Here is a 23,053-nt window from a genome sequence, read left to right as displayed (position 1 = left end):
TTTTATCCGGTATCCCCGATGACGTCACATAATTCTCGCATAAGAAATCCTCCCACAACGCCACCTACGGACTCAGAAATAATTAATCACACAGATACACATTACAGTCCCTATTTAGGTATTGTGTGTAATATGTATATATTTATATTTGTATATGAATATCTGAACATAAAAAAAAGGTTTCTGCTTGTAAACAATAACATTGTATTCTAGCTTCGTGAATTATTTTTTTAAACACTTGAATGTGGGTAAGTTTCATAAATAGAAAATAAACAACATTTAGTTAATAGGAGTTTATCAAGACCCCAAACCTTGACAGTCATTATTAGATCTTCATGGGTCGACATTTTATTCCATAAAGTTACAGTTTTGATGCTGTTTTATTTCTAAAGATCTTTTTAGAATACATGTGTTCGTATCTGTTGTTTTTTGGTTTCTTCTTCACTTGTGTTTTTTCTTTTTATATTCTTTACACAAGATAGCACCTATTATCGTATAACAATGAAAACACGGATTCCCGGAGCACAAGTATAGCTCAAATATATTTAGACTATTTCTAAGTATAGGTCATGTATACTTAAATGTCATTTAAAGTATATTTCTGAGAAGTACATTAAAATTAGACTAAAAGCAGACTAAAAGTATACGTTTTAGTTTAAAAGAAGTAAAATAATGGCACACTTGAATAAACTCATTTTGCGTAAGGGTTAGCAGCTGCTAATATTCTAGCACTGTAAGAACTCTGCTCTGATGCCTCTTGATCTTTTATATACACGTTCATGGCAAACTGCCACATCTGTCTTGTTTGTGTCCTCAGGAAGGCAGAGAATTAGGAAAGGCATCTTCTGTTTCACAATGCTGTATTATTGTTGATACAACATCCAGCAAATTATTTAATCTAAGTTTCAAGCCTTTCATTTGTGACATTAATGTGACTATAGTGGCAAAAAATGTGTTAGGACTATAACTTTCAATAATAAGGCACCTTTTCAATTGGTTTATATTTTGTGGCATAATCCTCTTTAATCTAAACATTCAATTTATCCCAATTTTGGGGGGGATTTCTAGGCATTTTTCACAGTCCTAGCCTATTAATCTTCATTTCTCACAATTTATTTTGTTTAATGTTTTTGTGTGTCTGTGTAAGTCAGAGTAAATTGTGATGTGAATAAAGTGTCACGAACATGCAGCCTTGTACAGAGGACCAAGGACAGGATTTTTCATCCAAAACTAATATATATATATATATATATATATATATATATATATATATATATATATATATATAATTATTTCTATAAAATCTGTCCCAAATATGGAAGCCAGTTTCCCCCACAGTGGATAAAACACTGATCTAGTATCTCTTTTCAAAAATCCCTCTGATTACATAATGTCTTTCAGTAAACAAAGAGTCTCAGACATGATCCTGGGAAGAAAATGAAACACACACAGTGCTGCGTACAAAATCACAACCCAGTAAGAAGTGTCTAATGATGCCCATGTCTGACTTATTTCTGATTACTTAAAGTAATTTTAATCAATTGAAGGCCCTAGTAATTTGCCACCTTGACATCTTTAAGATGAGTGGAATAAAAAGAACAAGGTCTATTTTATGGGACTATTTTAAAGCTTGGAGAACAACTTTTCTGTGATGTATCATGAGAAAACAGTGAGAATGGCTTCATAAAAACACAATTTGCATATTGGTTAGAGTTGGACTACTATCAAATATGTAACACCTGAGGAAAAGCCAGAAAGTGTGGTGTGTCACCGGCTTCCTAATAACTTTAAATATTTTAAATATCACACATTCATCTTCTTGTTGTAACCAGCAGCTTGTGCTGGAATGAAGCTAAACGCATGTGATCTCAGTGTAATCACATATTGTCTGATGCTTTATTTCTAAACCAGAAGATGATTCTTACATGTGTGAAAATGTTTCATGTCCTGACAGCAGAACAATAACACACTGTAACTAGACTCTGCTGAGTGTAAAATTGTGTCCATCTCTGAGAGAATACCTGAATGTAAAGAGAAACATCTGATGAAGGAGCACATGCCGTTAAGGGCTGTCTTGTTCTTTTAGACTGTCACTGGTTAAGCAGACTCTACTTGTATTTAGCTGTAGCAGCTGCCGTTGATTAAGGACATATTTGGTTTCATATCACTGATCTGTGCATCATACTGGGAGCATGTCAGTGGTTTACGTATACAGTAGGTGGCCATCCAAAACGGTGGTTCTACCGCCACCGCCGCGTCTGTAAAGTGCATCTGTGCTTTAACCACAAATTATCAAACAAGCGCTTTAAAGCACATTTTCGCAAATAGACGTCAGTTTTGCCTCGCTGATGTGTTACATTTGACTGTTTCAGTCAGGGAAAATAAAAAAAAAACACTATAGTTAAAATATTTAATATTCATAGAAGTCCTTATGAAGTGCAGTATTATTCATATAATACATTATTCTAAAGAAATTGTGGCATCAGAGCATTAAAAGTCTATTTTACTGAGCTGCTTATATTTTAATGTTATGGGAAAAATATATTTGTCTGTACACAGATTAAGAAATTGTTGCGTGTTTTATAAACACATTTTTTTTTATTTTAGTTAAATGTGTGGCACTGTAATTTCACTGTATATAAATATTAATAAATTAAACCTGCATGATTTAGCTGAATCATTGAAACTCTAAAGAATGGACGGATTAATAAAGCGTCCTCACGATTAAACTCAAGTTATCTCAACATAATCAACAAAATGCACACAATGTAAATAAGAGCTTCATTAATTGACAACTTCAGTGATTTTAAAGGGAGTCTACTTCACTTGCTTTTTATATAATTTTATTTTTTTTTAAAAGCCAGCCACTTTTAAATGCAGATGTGTATCATATTATTTGCTGCGTCCCTGATGCTGAGTGCGAAGCACAGCATTTATTCTTATTTGACTATTTATTATTATTATTTTATTTTGGATAATTGCATGTAAAAAATGGTTTACTTTGTAATTCATATGCAAAATGAGAATTATTATTCATATTCAAGTGTTTGTGCGAAAATTATTAATAATCATGCATGACAGTGACATGTCATCTCGATCAATTGAATTTTTTCCTGATAATGAAATAACTTAAAATTGGGGTGTCTCAGAGAAATATATCTACAGGGGTGTCTCATGAGAAATATATCTACAGAAAGCTTGAAATGTCTTTTAAACGAATCGATAAAAAAAAGGATTATGTAATACGTTTAATTTCTCTCTAAAGGCGTGTCCATGTGGAGAGAGCCAGCACTGTGAATGTTATCTTGCAGCCGACAAGAAAACATTTGTTAATTAATAAAAATAAAAATGTCTCCTTTTTCACCATTATTAGTCTTCTTCTGCCTGTGCTTTGTGGCAAACTCAATGCATGTGCTTCAGCGTGGAATATATTAAAGGGACACTGAGTAGGAATTACTCCCATCTAGTGGTGAAATTGTATTTTGCATTCAAACTAATTTTGCTCTCCAGCGCCTCACTTTTTCAAATGCGCGTTGCATCTACGGTAGGCGATATGTACCAAAAAGCTTTGACAGGATGTCTTCTAATAGCACTTCGTCGAGTTTTCCTTCAGGTGAACAGGTGTGTTATTTCAAACAAACTGCAACATGACAACTAACAAACGAATGTTACAGTATGAATTACTGACTGTGGAAAACATGAAATATTGTAATTAGTAGTTATGTCTAATTTATTCGTTATATTTTCTGAATTATATGCATTGTTAGATATTAAAAAAAATAATATAATATAGACTGTAACACTGACTTACCTGTCGAGAAGAAAACTGGCCACTTCAGCGTCTCTTTTGAAATCTTTATCAAGCATTAGCTCTTTCCACCTAGAAAAAGCTTCCCCGACATTAACTCTTGTTTTCTGTAATCTACGGTCACGTTTCCTTTTACGTTCTATTTTTGACTGTTTTGGCGACGATGTTTTCTTCTCCTGTGGCGCGGCATATGTATGGTCCATAATAAGAATGCAATCCAGACTTTTAAACTTGCCGGTGCAGTTTCAAGCGCCTCTCACTGCTCTGCACCTGCGTTTCTGGCTCTGACCGAAAACGCGTTGTGGAAACGCGTTGGCTTAGTACTTTTTGTCCCTCTCTGCTATTATAGTTTTGCAAGATGGCGGAACTACATGGAAGCCTCCGTCAACCTACCCGTCCCATGTATATAAAGATAATAAATTCTTCATTTACAAGGATTAGTTTAAACATTGGCATAGGTATTTGTACACCATTGAGGGCATATTTATGAATAAAAATATTGATTTTAGATAATAAAATACCTAAAAAGTTACTTATTGTCCCTTTAAGGCTCATTATAGATGTAAATTTAATATAAACCTGCGATTAGTTGAATAAAGACAAATGAATGACTAGTCAAATCTAACTTGGAGGCAGACCTATTAAATACCCTCTAGACATCTCTGTTAAAACTTTTAAAGCATTTTATACACGTTTGCATAAATTCTTCTTTCCGAAAGGTGATATTCCTTAACACTGATTTTTCCTCTGAAACATAAAAATGAAAATTTAAATAAAATCAATATTTTTTGTTTTGAGAATGGCCAACCCTTCTCTGCAGATATTGTGCTTCTGGTTTGTGTATTGTAAATACAAATGATAATAATAATAATAATGTGTCCAAAAGCTCTGGTGTTTTTTTGTCATGTCTGTAATGCATGTGAATTCCCAAATCTAAAAAAGCCTATAAAACATGTTCATAGACAGATACTTTTGTCACGATCATTAGATGGAGTGCCCATGAGCTTCAGTAGAGGGCATTCCACTCAGGACCATTCCACCTATCAACCACCAGATGTCACTTGGACACTAGCACCTCTCATACTGTTGCACCACACCCAAACTACATTACCCATAAGTCACTGCATCACAATCACCCTGCCACACCTGCACCTCATTCATCAGCCAATTTCCTTGCCACACCTGCACCTCATTTACACACACATATAAGCAGCACACTCACTGCGAAGTCTTGTTTAGCCAGTCTGACATTTCAGAGCGGTTTCCTTGTGTTTTCCTTCTGTACCTGACCTTTGGATTGTTTATACCGACTCTAATTCTCTGCTGCCTGCCCCCAACATCTGCTTGTTCCTGTTATCGATTCTGATTATCCTTACATACCTGAAGCCATTACTGATCATTGCCTGTCTGACCATTCTCATCATTAAAGTTCTTCACATGGATCTGAACGTCTCTTGTCTCATCATTACAGAAGACTTCGCCATACCAGGATCCAGCAGCCCGGTATCCCCTTGTCACTGAGGTATCGGTTCCTGTTTCAATGTCGGCATATCACCAATCCAGCCTAACCACAGATCCAGTTGACCTGCTGTTAAATCTAAAGCAAGGAAATCGATCTATTGAGGACTATGTTCAACAGTTCTGTGAATTGGTATATCGAGTTCCTCTAGACGATGAAGTCTTGTTTAAGGATTTATTCCGTTTTGGACTCAATGAACCAGTAAAATCATGGTTACCTAGACAGGATTTTTCGTCCAAGACTAATATATATATTAGTGCTGTCAAAATTAGCGCGTTAACGCATTCGATTAATTTGAAATATTTAACGCGTTAAAAAAAAATAACGCAATTAACGCGGTTGCAGTTTTTTTTATTTCCAGTTGTGGCCTATGTGTGTTCAACGTGCAAAGAAATATGGATAAGACCAAGGAAGGACTTTTAGACGGAAAGTTTCAGTATAAAACTCTTCAGTCTGCCACAAGAAACATTACTCTTCATTTAGTCTGCCACAAGAAACAGCAACATTAAAATCATGAACTCAAATGTCATTGTTTAAAAAACACAAAAAAAACAATGACTGTAACAGTGCGTAAATCAGACCTTTCTGTAATGCTAACGTTAATAAGCTTAAAGGAAAATAACGAAATAATTGTGTAGCGGAGTATATTTTGTACACAGTGCCGCGAACTGTCAATCACTCCTGTACGCGTGCATCACTGTCCTCCTCGCAGCTGCAGCAACTTGCGCTCTCTTCATCAAGCTTTAAAACAAAAAGGGGACAAAAAGATCTTATTGTCTTTGTGCATAGGCTATAGATTAATTAGATAAATGAATATCTAAATTTGTGCCTTGCCGTCTACGGTATTTTTTTAGAACTTAGAAAAAAGATGCTGCAGCCAATGAACAGCCAGCGGGGGCTGCAGGACGACTCAACCTCCGCAGACAGTTTTTAATGTTTATCAGACAATAAATACTAAAGATTTTGCTTTAGTATAACTCACAACGAGTTTCACACACCTTCTCCGGCCGCGTTGAGTTGTTGACACTTAACAGTGGGAAAAGCGACACATGCGCTATTCACTTGTATAACTTAAGGGTGAATGGGTAATGTAGTTTCTGCTCTGGGTGGGATGAATAAGGAAGCTTGCATTGTGAAGGGCGCTCTGAAAATCGGCAGTGCAGGTAAAAGATTAAAACCTGTATTAAAACAGATGTCCAAATGAGCGTACCGGTACGCTACAAGCACGTTCTGGGCGCACGGAGAGGTGGCGGTACGCTCAAGAGCTATATTTGGAAGTGGCGGTACTGAGTACCAGTGCATACTGGCCAACTTAAAGCACTGGCAATGACTATACTTTGGAATTTTTTTGCAGTCCACTTAGAATTCAACATGGAAATCATTTTTGTTTTTTATTGGCATTGATTGTTTTGAAATTCAAATGATACTTACATGCCTGTGTTTTTATTTCTGTAATAAATATGGCTTTCAAGCCAACAGTTAATTTGGAGGATATTGATGGTTTATTGCAGGTATGTTGTTTACATGAGAAAATCTGTGTTACAAGTTAAACAAAAATTCCAATAAACAATCATATTTTGAATTTAAATAGTTTCTTTGTCTTGAGTTTACATTAATTATTTACATTTTACATTTACATATCCAAAAAGTTTCAGTCTTTTAATTGCGATTAATCGCGATTAATCGCGATTAATTTTAAAAAATTGTGCGATTAATTAGTTAATTTTTTTTAATCGATTGACAGCACTAATATATATATATTAAATTATTTCTATAAAATCTGTCCCAAATATGGAAGCCAGTTTCCCCCCACAGTGGATAAAACACTGATCTAGTATCTCTTTTCAAAAATCCCTCTGATTACATAATGTCTTTCAGTAAACAAAGAGTCTCAGACATGATCCTGGGAAGAAAATGAAACACACACAGTGCTGCGTACAAAATCATAACCCAGTAAGAAGTGTCTAATGATGCCCATGTCTGACTTATTTGTGATTACTTAAAGTAATTTTAATCAATTGAAGGCCCTAGTAATTTGCCACCTTGACATCTTTAAGATGAGTGGAATAAAAAGAACAAGGTCTATTGTATGGGACTATTTTAAAGCTTGGAGAACAACTTTTCTGTGATGTATCATGAGAAAACAGTGAGAATGGCTTAAAGGTGCCATCTGTAATGTTTGGCAAAAAAAATCAAGTCATACTCCACATTCCATACCAGATGGGGGCAGTATGCCTCAATAAAGTGAATTGGTCTACTCTAGAGTAACAAACAAGAAACGGCATAGTCTCTATGCTCGGCCCCTACTTTCACAACAACACTACAGCCATAGCCGAAGCCTAACTGTGCGTTCACACCCCCCGCGTCTAGAGCGTCAAAAATCGCTCTTGCCACTCTGCTCACGACGCTGCAGAAAGATTTGTGAGCGCTCAGACGCTCTAACGTAGATCGAATGCTTATTTTGTATTTAAAGCGGCCGCAAAGCAAACAAACTTGTTGATCTCGTGCAGACTAACCACAAGGAGTTATAACCTCATTAAATATTGTTGTGGACGAAATATTAGGATCCTTTACTTAAAATGAACAATCTCAGACACCTTGGTCCACGTATCACTTTTAATTTATTTTTTATGTCCCTGTAGGCAAACAGGGACACATCATAGATTAATACAAACGCTAAACAGCAATAATCAACCTGTCCTTTATTCTGCTTGGAAACTAATGTGCCAACTCTCAAGCATTCACCGTGAGACACACGCAGTTGACTCTTTTCACACGCTTTCACGCCACACATCAATTTTTTCACGCACAGAAAAACCACGGAGCAAAGAGGACACGGAGACCAACAGACTAGACAGAGCAGGTTAGTTATGATATAATAATAGGGCTGTGCAAAAAATCGAATGCGATTTTCATGCACCTCTCATCAGTAAAGACGCTCCTGTAATTAGAAGTATATCTCCAGCCTGTGCGTTCAGATCAGGGTTGCCAGGTTGCACAACAAATCCTGCCCAGTTGCTTCTTAAAACTAGTCCAAAACTAGCCCAATCGCGTTTCCGGGAGGTTCCCCGATAAAAATTGCTTCCTGAGGTTAAAATATAAATTTTTGGGAAGGGTTTCCCTGATAAAATTAGCATTTTAGGGGCTAAATATCACGTTATTGGTATTGTGATTGCTTCAAACCGCGGACATGAAAAACAACCGCAGACTTGGCAACACTGGTTCAGGTGGAGCGGCAGTTACTACACAGAGCCGTAGTCTACCAACAACTAACACAAAATCGCTTTCAAAATCGACAAAGAATCGCCTGCGATTTTAACATCGATGTTGTGTAGATTGTCAGTGAATTACGGCTGTGTGTAGTAAATGCCAACCAGTGTTGCCAAGTCTGTGGTGGTTGTTTTTTATGTGTGCGGGTCGCAGCGACCCCAATACAAATAACGTGATCTTTAGCCCCTAAAATACGAATTATACCAAGGCAACCCTGCTAAAAAACGTATATTTTAACCCCGGGAAGCAATGTTTTATCGGGGAACCTTCTGGGCTAGTTTTGAGTAGTAACTGGGCAGGATTTGTTGTGAAAACCTGGCAGCCCTGATCTGAACACACGTGCTGGAGATATACTCCTAATTACAGGAGCGTCTTTACTGATGAGATGTACATGAGTAAAGACATGCACAGCCCTATATAATAAAATGGGTAACGTTAAGTTATAGCTAGCTAATTATCTAACCCGGCTACGGTTAGCCAACGTTAACATTAGCACGTTTATCGAACAGCCTTCGATACATTTCTATGTTATAACTTCCCGAAAACAAATACACAAACATATAAAACAAACTTCTAGCGAAATACTAACAGCATCTAACTTACCAATGCAAAAGAAATGTTGCAAGATCGGAGTCGAACCTAATTTCTTTCAGGTCCATCAGTTGTCTCCAGCGATTAAAAGCAGTGCCGATGTTTACTCTTGATTTGTGTTTCCGAGCGCGGTTGTTTCCCTGTAGCGGGTAACGCTCTCTTCCCTGAACTGAAATGAACTAGTGGGCTGTACTTTCCACATGATTGACATCAGGTTCAAGTATTGTGTATTGTAGGTTGGCTGGTGATTATGTTGCCCGCATACCGCCTCCCATGGCCGAAACTGGTATTACGACACCTGTCGGGCCGGGGCTAGTAATGCTAATGCTAATTAAGGTTGATATCTCTGCAGCACTATAACTTGACATTTTTTAAATGACATCATAGCCCTTATTTCTTCTCATTCTTTTGATGCGTGTAGGTCATGTTATGGATATTTTTACCTAAATTTTTGCATATGGCACTGTGAAGAAGTGACCTTCTTCAACGCTGTAAGCGGCAGCACTGGCACGTATTATATGAACACGCACACACATATACAATCATTACTCACCCCTCCTGTTTCAGTTTGTGCTGCTATCGGCATAGCGGGTGCACATGCTTGCTTGGTGGCACTCGGTCAGTCATCCACCCTCTTTTCTCTCCCTCAGTTATCATGCCATCCATATAAATCACACATAAACTTTGTCTACTGTTCTATGTTTTGTTTAATCGTCTGCGTTACATGTTCCCATAGCCGGGTTACTAGATATTGTGCTGGCGAACTAGAGGTTTTGGAAGGCGATCGCTTTTGACGTCATCGGCTGGCGACGCGCCAGCGCGGCAGCCTAGGATCCGGTGAAACCATGTCTGTTTGTGTGGTGGGGTACCCGAGTATTTCGATCTGTAAATAGAAACAGATTGGTGACAACTAATATATGGTGGTTTTGTATTGTGGTTGCAAATGAGTGGTGATTTGTTTTAATACATTACCAAGTGAAGTTTTGTACAAATCTTAAAGTGGATGATTAAATAATACTGGTGGAACTTACCTATTAAGGGTCGTGCCTGAAAATGGGCGGAGTCTGGTCTTTAAATCTTTGCGCTAGACTTCAGATGGGGCTTGTTAACCAAGTCGAGCAGACGTGCTGTTGAGGTGCCGTGAGCTAAGAAAAACCCCTTTGTATATTGGTAGATACAAGTGGAAAATGTGTGTATATTTATTATACCGTTATTTTGTTATTTTGTTTTTATATATATATATTGGTTTGGACTGAGCATTGGTCAATATCTACACTGCTGGACTGTTGTTTTATCGGTGCACGTGTGAATAAAACACCAAGTTACACTGAAGAAAATCTGCGGGTTAAGTCATCTCTTTTGGTCTCGTCTTGTTGGGGTTTTTGAACATTAACACGTCCCGCAGTAGACTGAGGAGACCCATTCTGGGCCTATCATAGTCTGCTGCATCACAGGCACCTTTAATATAAACACAATTTGCATATTGGTTAGAGTTGGACTACTATCAAATATGTAACACCTGAGGAAAAGCCAGAAAGTGTGGTGTGTCACCGGCTTCCTAATAACTTTAAATATTTTAAATATCACACATTCATCTTCTTGTTGTAACCAGCAGCTTGTGCTGGAATGAAGCTAAACGCATGTGATCTCAGTGTAATCACATATTGTCTGATGCTTTATTTCTAAACCAGAAGATGATTCTTACATGTGTGAAAATGTTTCATGTCCTGACAGCAGAACAATAACACACTGTAACTAGACTCTGCTGAGTGTAAAATTGTGTCTATCTCTGAGAGAATACCTGAATGTAAAGAGAAACATCTGATGAAGGAGCACATGCCGTTAAGGGCTGTCTTGTTCTTTTAGACTGTCACTGGTTAAGCAGACTCTACTTGTATTTAGCTGTAGCAGCTGCCGTTGATTAAGGACATATTTGGTTTCATATCACTGATCTGTGCATCATACTGGGAGCATGTCAGTGGTTTACGTATACAGTAGGTGGCCATCCAAAACGGTGGTTCTACCGCCACCGCCGCGTCTGTAAAGTGCAATTGTGCTTTAACCACAAATTATCAAACAAGCGCTTTAAAGCACATTTTCGCAAATAGACGTCAGTTTTGCCTCGCTGATGTGTTACATTTGACTGCTTCAGTCAGGGAAAATTAAAGAAAAACACTATAGTTAAAATATTTAATATTCATAGAAGTCCTTATGAAGTGCAGTATTATTTATATAATACATTATTCTAAAGAAATTGTGGCATCAGAGCATTAAAAGTCTATTTTACTGAGCTGCCTATATTTTAATTTTATGGGAAAAATATATTTGTCTGTACACAGATTAAGAAATTGTTGCGTGTTTTATAAACTATTTTTTTATTTTAGTTAAATGTGTGGCACTGTAATTTCGCTCCCATTATTTAGGCCTAATTAAAACAAGAAATGAATAAATTAAACCTGCATGATTTAGCTGAATCATTGAAACTCTAAAGAATGGACGGATTAATAAAGCGTCCTCACGATTAAACTCAAGTTATCTTAACATAATCAACAAAATGCACACAATGTAAATAAGAGCTTCATTAATTGACAACTTCAGTGATTTTAAAGGGAGTCTACTTCACTTGCTTTCATATAATTAAATTATTTTTTAAAGCCACCCACTTTTAAATGCAGATGTGTATCATATTATTTGCTGCGTCCCTGATGATGAGTGCGAAGCACAGCATTTATTCTTATTTGTCTACTTATTTATTATTATTATTTATTTATTTTGGATAATTGCATGTAAAAAATTACTTACTTTGTAATGCATATGCAAAATGTGAATTATTATTCAGATTCAAGTGTTTGTGCGAAAATGATTAATGCTCATGAATGACAGTGACATGTCATCTCGATCAATTGAATTTTTTCCTGATAATGAAATAACTTAAAATTGGGGTGTCTCACAAACATGAGAAATATATCTACAGAAAACTTGAAATGTCTTTTAAACAATAAAAAAAATCAATAAAAAAAAAGGATTATGTAATCCGTTTAATTTCTTTCTAAAGGCGTGTCCATGTGGAGAGAGCCAGCACTGTGAATGTTATCTTGCAGCCGACAAGAAAACATTTGTTAATTAATAAAAAAAAAAAAAGTCTACTTTTTCACCATTATAAGTCTATATAAGTCTGCCTGTGCTTTGTGGCAAACTCAATGCATGTGCTTCAGCGTGGAATATATTAAGGCTCATTATAGATGTAAATTTTATATAAACCTGCGATTAGTTGAATAAAGACAAATGAATGACTAGTAAAATCTAACTTGGAGGCAGACCTATTAAATACCCTCTAGACATCTCTGTTTAAACTTTTAAAGCATTTTATACACGTTTGCATAAATTCTTCTTTCCGAAAGGTCCATAATGGAGATATTCCTTAACACTGATTTAAATAAATTTAAATAAAATCGATATTTTATGTTTTGAGAATGGCCAACCCTTTTCTGCAGATATTGTGCTTCTGGTTTGTGTATTGTAAATACAAATGATAATAATAATAATATTAATATTTAATATTTTTTTGTCATGTCTGTAATGCATGTGTATTCCCAAATCTAAAGCCTATAAAACATGTTCATAGACAGATACTTTACTGATGTCTGGACCATGTTTGGGATTTAGAAAAACATAAAGAGATAGGCTACATTCTGTGAGAATTTATATTTCACACTCTAAAAAATACTGTTTAGATGAAACAAAATAAAATATTTTTTTTTAGTTAAGGCAACTTCAATCAAGTTATTATAACTAATAAACTTTATTGCGCTATACAATAGTCAACATTTGAAGTGTATCAAACCTTTCTTCAACGTTATTCTAAACCCAAAATGACGAGGAAATTGTTCTACCTTGGCTTAACCGGCTCTGTAAGTTTGAAACCCTCATAAGACACTGTCTATATGAAATACCAATAGATTCACACATTTATTTCGACCCTCACAAGCCATACATAACTACTTCTGAAAACCCCAGCCACCTCCTGCTTAACTGAATTTGGTCTGTTTTTTGGCTGTGAGGAACAATGATTTGTCATGGCTGAAACATGCCTGCACTGAGCAGCACTACTCTTTGTATTCATTATTTTCTCGCAGCCCATATTATTATTTCCACAAGACCTTAATGATAACAAATTTTCAATTGATAATTAATCATTATTTTTACGAAATGCATTGTAATTTGTGATCATAGATGTTTGCGGAAGGCTTTAAGACCAAGCGGAATCCTCTGTTCCCGCAGCTTCACTGTCTGCGGTTTGACTTTACTGAATCAGATTGAGGCGAACTTATTGATCATGAGCCCAACATTTAGAGGGCAGGAAAACATTAATTCTACCTGAAGGAAGACGTATTTTATTGTAAGTTTATGCTGTTAAATAGAGAGTTAAAAAAAAAAATAGTGTAGGCTATTTTTAAACATGGACCTAATTATATTGAAGTATAAATCCTAACGTTTCATAGATCTTCAGTTGTTATGCTTTAAAATCCCATGCCATTTTTAATTTCACAGTATTTTCACCTTCTTAATTACTACCCCAATTCTATAATGGTAAAAAAAAAAAAAAAGTTTTTATTATTATTTACATTTTATTTTTACAATAATTGTAGCCTATATTGTTGAAGCAAAACAATTATGATAACTTTTTAAAGGCAAGCATATTGTCACGGTTTACGCTGCCGGAAGGAACACGGAGCCGAGGATAGATGAAATTAGGCTTTTAATATATACCATTCATGGAGCACAACGATAGACACACGTAAGTGAGTGAGTTAGTCACAAGTGAGGAGACCCGACAAAACAGAACTGAAAGGACAAGGCTTATGTACAAAAGGATAATTGGGGAAACACAGGTGGATGGCATGACTAAATTAACAGGGACATGGAACACATGAGGAATAGAATAGACACACCTGGGAACTAATCAAAACCAAACACGGAAAGACACAAACTGGGTCACGGGCAAAAACACACTAAATGAGTCCAGGTGTGACAGTACTCCCCCCTCCCGGTAGGTGCGTCCTCGCACCGTAGAAACAACAGAGGGAGGCGTGGGTGGGAACTTGGGAGGAGGTTCCGGTGGAGGACGGACTCCCAGGAGGGGGCCAGCAGACAGGGACCACAGAAGGAGGAGCCAGGGAGGAGACGACGGAGGAAGGAGCCAGGGAGGAGACAGGAGCAGGAGGAGCCAGATGGTCCACCAGAGACCAGCCAGGACGGAGATCCAAGGTGGAGTCGACGGCGGGAGGAGCCATGGTGAAGGAGGGGTCGACGACACCAGGGGGCCGACAGGCGGGGACTGCACCGGTGGGTGAGGAGCCCAAGATGGAGCAGCACAGCCGCAGAGCCAGGGTGACGTCGAGGATCCGGAGGGCCTAGGTGGAGCTGAAGGCTCAGGCGACTAAGGTGGAGGCAGGGTCCTGGCAGACCGCTGTGGAGCCGGAGCGACCGAGGATGGAGGTGGAACTGGAGGGAAGGAGGAGCCTGACAGAGCCGGAGGGATGGAGTGACGAGGTGGAACCAGAGGAGTGGAGTCCCGAGGCGGCGGATGGTCGACGACTGACCAAGGTGGAGCCGGAGGGACGAGGGAGCCCGGTGGAGCAGGTGGGATGACAGGCCACGGTGGAGACGAGGGAGCTAAGAGCCAAGGCGGAGCCGCTGGGTCGAAGGACCGAGGAGGAGTCCAGGGCTCGGAGGCTGGAGGCGGAGACAGGGCCTTAACGCACCAAGGCAGAGCTGGAGACTGGCAGTCCAGCGGCGAACCACCGCGCCCCGATGGCGCGGACTGAGGGTGAGCTGCGGGACTGACTGGCACCAGCAGGGATGACGAGGAACTGGCTGGTCTAGGAGGAGGAGAGAGGAGAAGGATGGGAGGATCAGGACTGGACGGAACCAGCGAAAGAGGAGTAGAGGGACCAGCAGGTTTGGGAGGAGGCGGGAGAGGGAGGCTGGGAGGGAATACAGGAGGCACAGAAGATTCAGGGCTGGGCGGAACCAGCGGTGAAACAGAAAAATCATGGCTGGGCGGAACCAGCGGAGACACAGAAAATTCAGAGCTGGGCGGAACCAGCGGAGAAACAGAAAACTCAGGGCTGGGCGGAACCAGCGGAAATGGAGCAGAGGAGATGACTGGAGGAGGTAGGGGTGGGAGACTGAGAGAGTATACAGGGGAATCAGGGCTGGACGGAACCAGCGGGGAAACAGGAAAATTAGGGATTACCTCCATAGACCAGTCCATCAGATCCAGAACTTGCTCCATATGACTTTCAGAGACTGCATACAGCTCACCCTCAGTCGCAGGAGTGTGGGCAGGGCTTTCCTCCACGCCCTCGATCTCCACGAGGACTCCCACGATGCACGGTGTGGCCGGCTCACACACCTGGTCAGTCGCGCTCTCGAGATCCGGCTCCCTGTCGGTGAATGGCTCGGGCTCTGCGGCTGCGGTGGGCTCTGGCTCCGTGTGGCGGGGTGGTGGCTGGCTGGTCTCTGGGTCGGGAGTGGGACTGGCGAGATCCTCTATGGGGCAGACGGTGAAAGGTGAGCCATTTCTCGCCAGAGTCCACTCCACGAATGCGGCGAAATCCTCCCGAGGACCATCTTCGGGCGACAACGCTCTGCACTTGGAGTTCAGGCTGGTGTTGTAGAAGATGCAGAGCGCGTCGTCCGGGTAGCTGGTGGCATTAGCTAATAGAAGAAACTGTCTGGTATGGTCCTCGAGAGAACGTCCTTCCTGCTTCAGCAGGAGGATGAGGAATTCGGGACGATAGAGGGGATCCATAGAAACTAAGAAAAGAAAAGACTGTGAAAAAACGAAAGCAAAACGGAGGGAAAGACACGCGGTTTTAAACTTTCTTTTTAGGTCGGGTCTTCTGTCACAATTTACGCTGCCGGAAGGAACACGGAGCCGAGGATAGATGAAATTAGGCTTTTAATATATACCATTCATGGAGCACAGCGATAAACACACGTAAGTGAGTGAGTTAGTCACAAGTGAGGAGGCCCGACAAAACAGAACTGAAAGGACAAGGCTTATGTACAAAAGGATAATTGGGGAAACACAGGTGGATGGCATGACTAAATTAACAGGGACATGGAACACATGAGGAATAGAATAGACACACCTGGGAACTAATCAAACCAAACACGGAAAGACACAAACTGGGTCACGGGCAAAAACACACTAAATGAGTCCAGGTGTGACACATATATATATCTATATTATACAAAATATATTATCATTACAAATATTTGGATCGTGTAGTATATATATATTAGTGGTGGGCATAGATACATTTATTTAATCTTGATTGATCTCACTGTAATCTTGGAATTAATCTACATTAATCTAGAATAAAATGGCCCATTTAAATTCTGTCGAAGGCATTCAGATTATGTGTGCTACCCAAATAAAATAATGACTAAAAGTAACATTAAGTCAAACCAGGTGGTGCATTAGACCAGGGGCTCATCTCCTGTTTCCAAAATGCATCACAAATTGCTTGAGAAAGCTGTAAACTAATTCCACATTGCACAAGGTGCAAACAACTTTACGGCTGTTTCACACATAATCTGTCTGCAGTGCGTATGCACTGTTGCATAGTTGCATATTTTTTTTACGCACCCATGTTAATGGATTCCAGTGTTCACGCGGATGCGGTCCGTCAGTGTGTTCCAGGAGCGTTGTGTCTGCAGCAGTGCAGCGATCGTTCACGTACCGAGTAGTGGACTGCAAACGCGTCATGTGTGAAAGCACAATGAGTCCGTGCTGCTTCTGCACCACATACGTAACACACACGAACTGCATACGCACTGCAGACGGATGATGTGTGAAACAGGCTTGTGTCGTGTCGAGGTTTCTATTGGGAAGCTTCTTTAAAATAATAATAATAAATTCCCTAAAGCAAACCCGGCGGCATCTTAGCTGCATCCATGTTAGCACGTCACATTTGATGTGTTAATTTCACAGTAGGCATACACACAGGTTTAAAGACTCGTTCTCGCCTCCTCCAGATTCTCCTACAGACTGTAGCCTAAAACTATCCCACATTTTGAAATGTTTTTAAAAACATTATGGTTTTTAAGGATGTTACAATGTATAATTTTATTGTTGTGTTACTTCGTCATTTCAACCTCCATTTACAAACCAACATTTTACAATTACATTCATTTCGCAATCCGTCCCTTTGCGCCACCTGGTGGTAGTTTTGCAAATGATTTTAACACGTGACTGATTTGCAGTTGACGCCGCAGCCTTGCGGTGGTAATACCCATTTTGGATGTCTACCTACTGCATGTGAACTGATATCAACTGAACATTTTAAAAAGCTCAGTTGAAAGAGCTTCAAAAGTTAAAGTGATGTTGTTACTGAGCTCAGTAAACTCTATTAAATCTACTCAACTCTGCAATCTTCTTTAAATCTGCACACTTTAAAGGAATGTATTTTGGTAATACTTTATTTCAACCCAGTCTCATGGCAAGTACATACCTCTGGGTACTGCAACACCGGTTTTATGTACCTTACTGAATGTTTCACAGCAGTTTCAAAGATAAAAGTCTACTGAGTGGCACTAAAACACAGGTTCAATACATGATCCCTGGCATGTTCTTATTATGTTCATATAGGGACGTATTGCTGTATTTTATTACACTGCTTCTGGTACGTGATGCGGCGGTTCACAATTCAAATATTCAGGGACTGTTACTAAAAGTTAATGCTCTGTCGTGTTAGAAATATACCTTACACCAAACCCAACCCTAAACATAAAAACTGTTCCCATTTCAACTTGCTTAACACTTTGTAGAACCATGTTTTCACGGGATTCAAAGCGGAGTGCCTCGTAACAGTTCTGAATTCTTTCTACTGTTTTTTCTTTCATCTGGACTGCAAATGAATGAAAGGAATCTTTAAAAGCCGGTAATGTTCTAGAAGAGTGAGAACTCTGCTCTGACGCCTCTGGATCTTTTATGGCAAACTGACACTTGTTTGTCTCCTGCAGGAAGGCAGAGAATGAGGAAAGGGCAGCTTCTTCTGTTTCACAATTCTGTATTAGTAAATGAAAGAGTCATGCCATCATCAGTAAAGCCACCACACCTGGATCCCCGTTCAATGCTGTTCAGTTGATTTACTCCTTTCTTGTGAGCAGGTAAAGCTGTGGAAATGCATCATCAGAGTCATGTTTCCATTGTCATTGGACAGCCGTAGTCACATTTCAAGCTCAATTCTGGGGCTTCATCGTGATTCTGATGGGCTTCCTTGAGGTGAAGGCCCACCGAATTTAAGAGAGTGTTGGTGTTGCTTCTTGATTTCATGAATTTAACTATGAGCTAACACCAACGTTTCTGTCATGACAGCTTTCAGAGTGTTTAGCATGCTAGTGGGTATGAGCTCATCCACAAACATTATGCAACATGTACGTAATATGTTTTATTAAATGAAATGATGAAAACATTACTTATGTATGATTTTAACCATTCAAAGCATCCCAGATGTTTTTTTTTTTATCGGTTTATGTGAAATATTTTATTCTATCATTTAAAAAATGTTATGAAAACATTGTTTAATGAAATAAGATCCACATGATATTGCTGTATTGTATTTTTCTCTCAGGAACATGCATAAAGGAGACCAAGCCAAGTCAAGCTTGTGTTTAAAATATATTTTAATGAAAAAGAAAGAACTTTGTAACTTTGCCTTACATGTCATAATTTAATGTGTTAAAATTATCATTTTGCTGCTGTCATTTTGAAATGATTGTTTTGTAGACTTCAATGGATAATAAGATAACTAACTGATGAACAGTTTCATCTTAAATCAATAGATAATTATTCATGTGGTGAGATGTTGTGTAATAAGTGACTGCAGCTTTGTGTTGAAATATATAACTCAATCGTGTAATAAGTGTGATAATGTACAACTTCAAACTAAAATATAGCATCGATTTTGGTGATTATTTATTTTTATGGGATGCTAACTTCACGGAGGTTTGTGTGTAAGTCGCTTGAAGCAATAGATGAATGAGTCTGACACGGATGCGTCTGAAATCAGCAGAAAGAAAGAAATCTATCCAGTTTTTCCAGTCAGCTTTAGGGTTTATTTAAGACTCTCTCTTCACACTTGAACACATACAGCCTAATTAGTGACTGGAAACTGGTAGGTGTCCCTCTTTTCCTGAGTTACTGGTCTTCTAGTATTTATAGTTACATTTAATTTAAACATTGATTGCAGGTTTATGAGTGATCAGATGAAACTTTGTCAATCACATGTGCTCATTCTGATTTCCAGTGACAATGCATTCATGTGCTTTTCTTCTGATGATGGCTTTGGCTCTTCATCTTGCTTTACCTGCGGTAAGTTAGACAGTCATTAATGAAGAAATATACAGCTGTGGATGTTTTTAGACTAAATCTATTCTTTTTATCTGAGTACTGTTTTTATATCTTATGTTCTCAGGTCACATTTGAGGACGTTTGTAAGTTCAGCACAGTCACATTGATCAGTTGTAAAGTTATATTAATGTTTCCAGTGCTCAGGATGTTTTCTACCCTGTTTTATCTATTCATTATTGATGTGATTTATCATTTATCATTTCACTTTCATAGAGGTACATTTTCTCTAGCATTGCACACAATACTCACTCACTCTCTTTGTATTTTTTTTTTGTTGAATTCAATATCATTTTCTCAAAGCCATTAATGAAAAATGGAAGAGCATTCCGAGTATAAACACAGGTAAAACTATTGTATTATCTCAAGAACCCAACATTTATATTAGCAGTTATGGTAACTTGTATTTAAATTTGTTTCGAAATTATTGTTTTTATTCAAAAATGTATTTACTGAAATACTTGTATTCATGCATATTTACTGTGAACTGAACTCTCTTTTAGCCTTAGATTTAAATCTCACAGAAGGAGACATCATGGAGGTGTGTGTGTGTGTGTGTGTGTGTATGTGTGTGTATTTGTGTGTGTGTGTGTGATCAGGACACTTAAGTTGATCTCTTTAAAGCCTAGGGATGGGAGCACTGTTGCTAATCAGTCCCTGTGGGGTCTTCCCGTCCCCTATGAGCTGAGTGGAAATCTCAGTAAGATTTCAGATTTCTCATCTTTTAAATATTGAATGTAACTTTTCTATCGTTGTGCACTCAGTTTTGTTTGTTGTTACAGGTGTGAACGACAGAGGAGTCATTCTGAGAGCCTTCGAGCAGTTCAGACTGAAATCTTGTGTTGACTTTAAGCCCAGAGCAGCAGAAGAGTTTTACATCTCTGTGGAGAAGCATGAAGGGTACGGTGCGCTTCTAGTTAGTAACCAACAAATATTAGTAATGTATTATAGATTATGCTGATATTCTGGCATGTGCTACAGTGAAAGAGTGAAATATTTCAGTTACGTCAAAGGTTCAGACTTCTATTAGTTTCTATAACACTTGTTGTTATAACATTCAAGGCCCCACTCAAATCTGGTTGGCCGGCCCAGGTGCTCCAGGTGCTCCAGGTGTCTTGTGATTGGCTTGTTTTTATCTAGCAGTGGATCTTGGCGTGGGCAATATAGGCAGCTGCCTAGTGTCACTCTCTTCAGTTCTTTATATTTAATTTGAGCCGATTTCAATAGCGTTTTGTTATATTAATGACAAATTTCATGAGCGCATCCATGTAATGTGTGAACACAAATCTCTCCACTCACAAGCAGATTTCCTTCGCTTTCACACAAAACTGGACGTGTGCTTTTAATTAAACGTAGTTCTGTCATGAATTGGCTCTGCTCTCTCAGATATCGTGTGCACGCTCAGAGTTTGTCCTCGCATCATTGAAGACCAGAAGATTATTTTTACTTCAGGTGACGAGTATATCCCACTGCACGCTTATAATAGTCAGCCTTCGCTAGTGATTTATTTTATTATCTAATACTTCTGAGTTAAGTGTTTATTGTGAATGCTATGTGTTGAGTGACTGTGAGTTATTCCACAGCTGTTGGTCGTATATCGGACGCTCGTCTCCTGGAGGACAGACTCTTTCCATCGGAAAAGACTGTGGAAGAAAAGGCATTGTTGAGCACCAGTTTCTCCATGCTCTGGGACTCAACCATGAGCAGACGCGATATGACAGAGATGATTACGTCACAATCAAATATGAAAACATCAGGAAAGGTTGCAGCAGCATTTTATAATACATTTCTATTATTGTTTTAAAAGGAAGTATTGTATTGTAAAATAGTAATTAGATTGATTTGCTTTCCATGCTTAGTGTCAGTATTACTAAAGAGCACTTATAGGAAATAAGCCTTGACTTTTGAACAATCACTTTAATAACTGCACTCTCATTTATGTTTAGGATATGAGAGTAAATTGAATAAACACAGTGAGAAGGTGTCCTCTACACAGGAAACCCCATATGATTATTACTCTGTGATGCATTTTGATAAAAATGCCTTCAGCAATGGTAACGGACCCACGATCATAACCAAGAGTCCTGAGCTCAAAGACGAGATCGGACAGCTAATGGAAATGAGCGAGTATGATACGATCGAGCTCAACCAACTCTACAAGTGCAGTGCGTATTTCACAGCCTTCATTTAATGTGTTGTTTTCTTATTTTGTGGATTCAAGTAAGACCCTAATGAACTTGTGGTCGCAGTATTTGAGGAATGGAAATGGAAATTCAGCAGTGTTTGTTTGTTTGTTGTCATCACAGATTCCTCCGTGTCTTTCCTCGATCACTGTAGTTTTGATGATGAATCTCTGTGTCAGATGAGCGTCTGTTCTTCTGCTGGTGACGGCTGGCAGAGAGTGAAGTCAGTGAGTGGCATCAGTGTGACCGACCACACATACTTGGGCAAAGAACAGAACGGTGAGATCCATGACAGTCAGTCAGTGAGTAAGTCTTAACTGGCAGACAGAAATGCTTCACTTCCATAACAGTTTCAGTTCCACACAGCTGTTCTGATGCCTGCAGGGACGTCTTTCTTCATGCACTTCAGCGCTGAGGGCAGAAACGAGGGCGATTCAGCCAGACTGGAGAGCAAGACAGTGACCCCTACGAGACAGTGCAAGGTCCAGTGCCTGCAGTTCTACTACTATCACAGCGGTCATGAGTCTGACCAGCTCAACATCTGGATCCGAGAGCAGCAGAATCCAGCAGACAGCAGAGGAGCTCTCAGACTCATGGATCAGATCACAGGTCCGTCTCTTCCTGCACAACATATAGTCCTGTCATTCAGTGTCACTGACCTTCAGTTTCTTGCAGAAACCCCTGGGAATTACTGGAAGCTGCATCATGTGCCGCTGAACGCAAATACATCTTTCCAGGTTGTGTTTGAAGCACGTAAAGGAGCTGGAAGCTCCAGCGGAGGCTTCTCACTGGATGATATCAATATTTCAGAGACAGACTGTCCCTTCATATGGCAGATACGAGACTTTGAGAAGGAACTGAACAGAGGGTTGTGGATTTGGAGTCCACTGTATTACTCCAGTGATGGGTATCGCTTTGTGGGTTCGTTATCGTTGTCCGGTAATGAACTTGTAATATTTATTCCTCTGGTATCTGGAGCACATGATGAGCAGCTGCAGTGGCCTTGTCCATGGAGACAAATCACCGTCCAGATCCTGGACCAGAATCCACACATCCAGAAGCGCATGTCCTTCGAGCAGAGCATCACCACTGACCCTGATTTGACTTATTATGGTTAGATCTTTAATAGAATCTGATTATTTTATATCATTTTTCATGTTTTATATGGAACATTTTACTCAGCTGAGAATCATCTAGAATATGATCTTATCTTTAAGGGTTCTGTTAAAAACCATGTTTTGTTCTTACAGGTGCCTTCT

General features: G+C 39.1%; 1 protein-coding gene across 1 annotated transcript; it reads left to right on the top strand.

The window, feature by feature from the left end:
- The first annotated feature begins 19,927 nt into the window (after positions 1-19,927).
- Positions 19,928-22,912, top strand: LOC127956316 (meprin A subunit beta-like). Its single transcript, XM_052554157.1, has 8 exons — positions 19,928-19,956; positions 20,211-20,311; positions 20,394-20,511; positions 21,195-21,373; positions 21,558-21,776; positions 21,918-22,100; positions 22,179-22,403; positions 22,470-22,912. The coding sequence occupies exons 1-8, from the start codon at positions 19,928-19,930 to the stop codon at positions 22,910-22,912; spliced, it is 1,497 nt and encodes a 498-aa protein (XP_052410117.1).
- The last annotated feature ends 141 nt before the right edge of the window (positions 22,913-23,053 follow it).

Source organism: Carassius gibelio, chromosome B4 (genome assembly GCF_023724105.1).
Source record: "Carassius gibelio isolate Cgi1373 ecotype wild population from Czech Republic chromosome B4, carGib1.2-hapl.c, whole genome shotgun sequence".
In the NCBI taxonomy this organism is placed as follows: Eukaryota; Metazoa; Chordata; class Actinopteri; order Cypriniformes; family Cyprinidae; genus Carassius; species Carassius gibelio.
Note: the sequence above shows the minus strand (reverse complement) of the source record. Positions and strands in the feature narration are given on the sequence as shown.

Excerpts from the sequence above, each read along its gene's own strand:
- LOC127956316 (XM_052554157.1), top strand. The coding sequence starts at position 19,928 with ATGGAAGAGCATTCCGAGTATAAACACAG. Across the intron at positions 21,374-21,557 it reads ATATGAAAACATCAGGAAAG|GATATGAGAGTAAATTGAAT; the intron begins GTTGCAGCAGCA and ends ATTTATGTTTAG. Across the intron at positions 22,101-22,178 it reads CCATGACAGTCAGTCAGTGA|GGACGTCTTTCTTCATGCAC; the intron begins GTAAGTCTTAAC and ends TGATGCCTGCAG.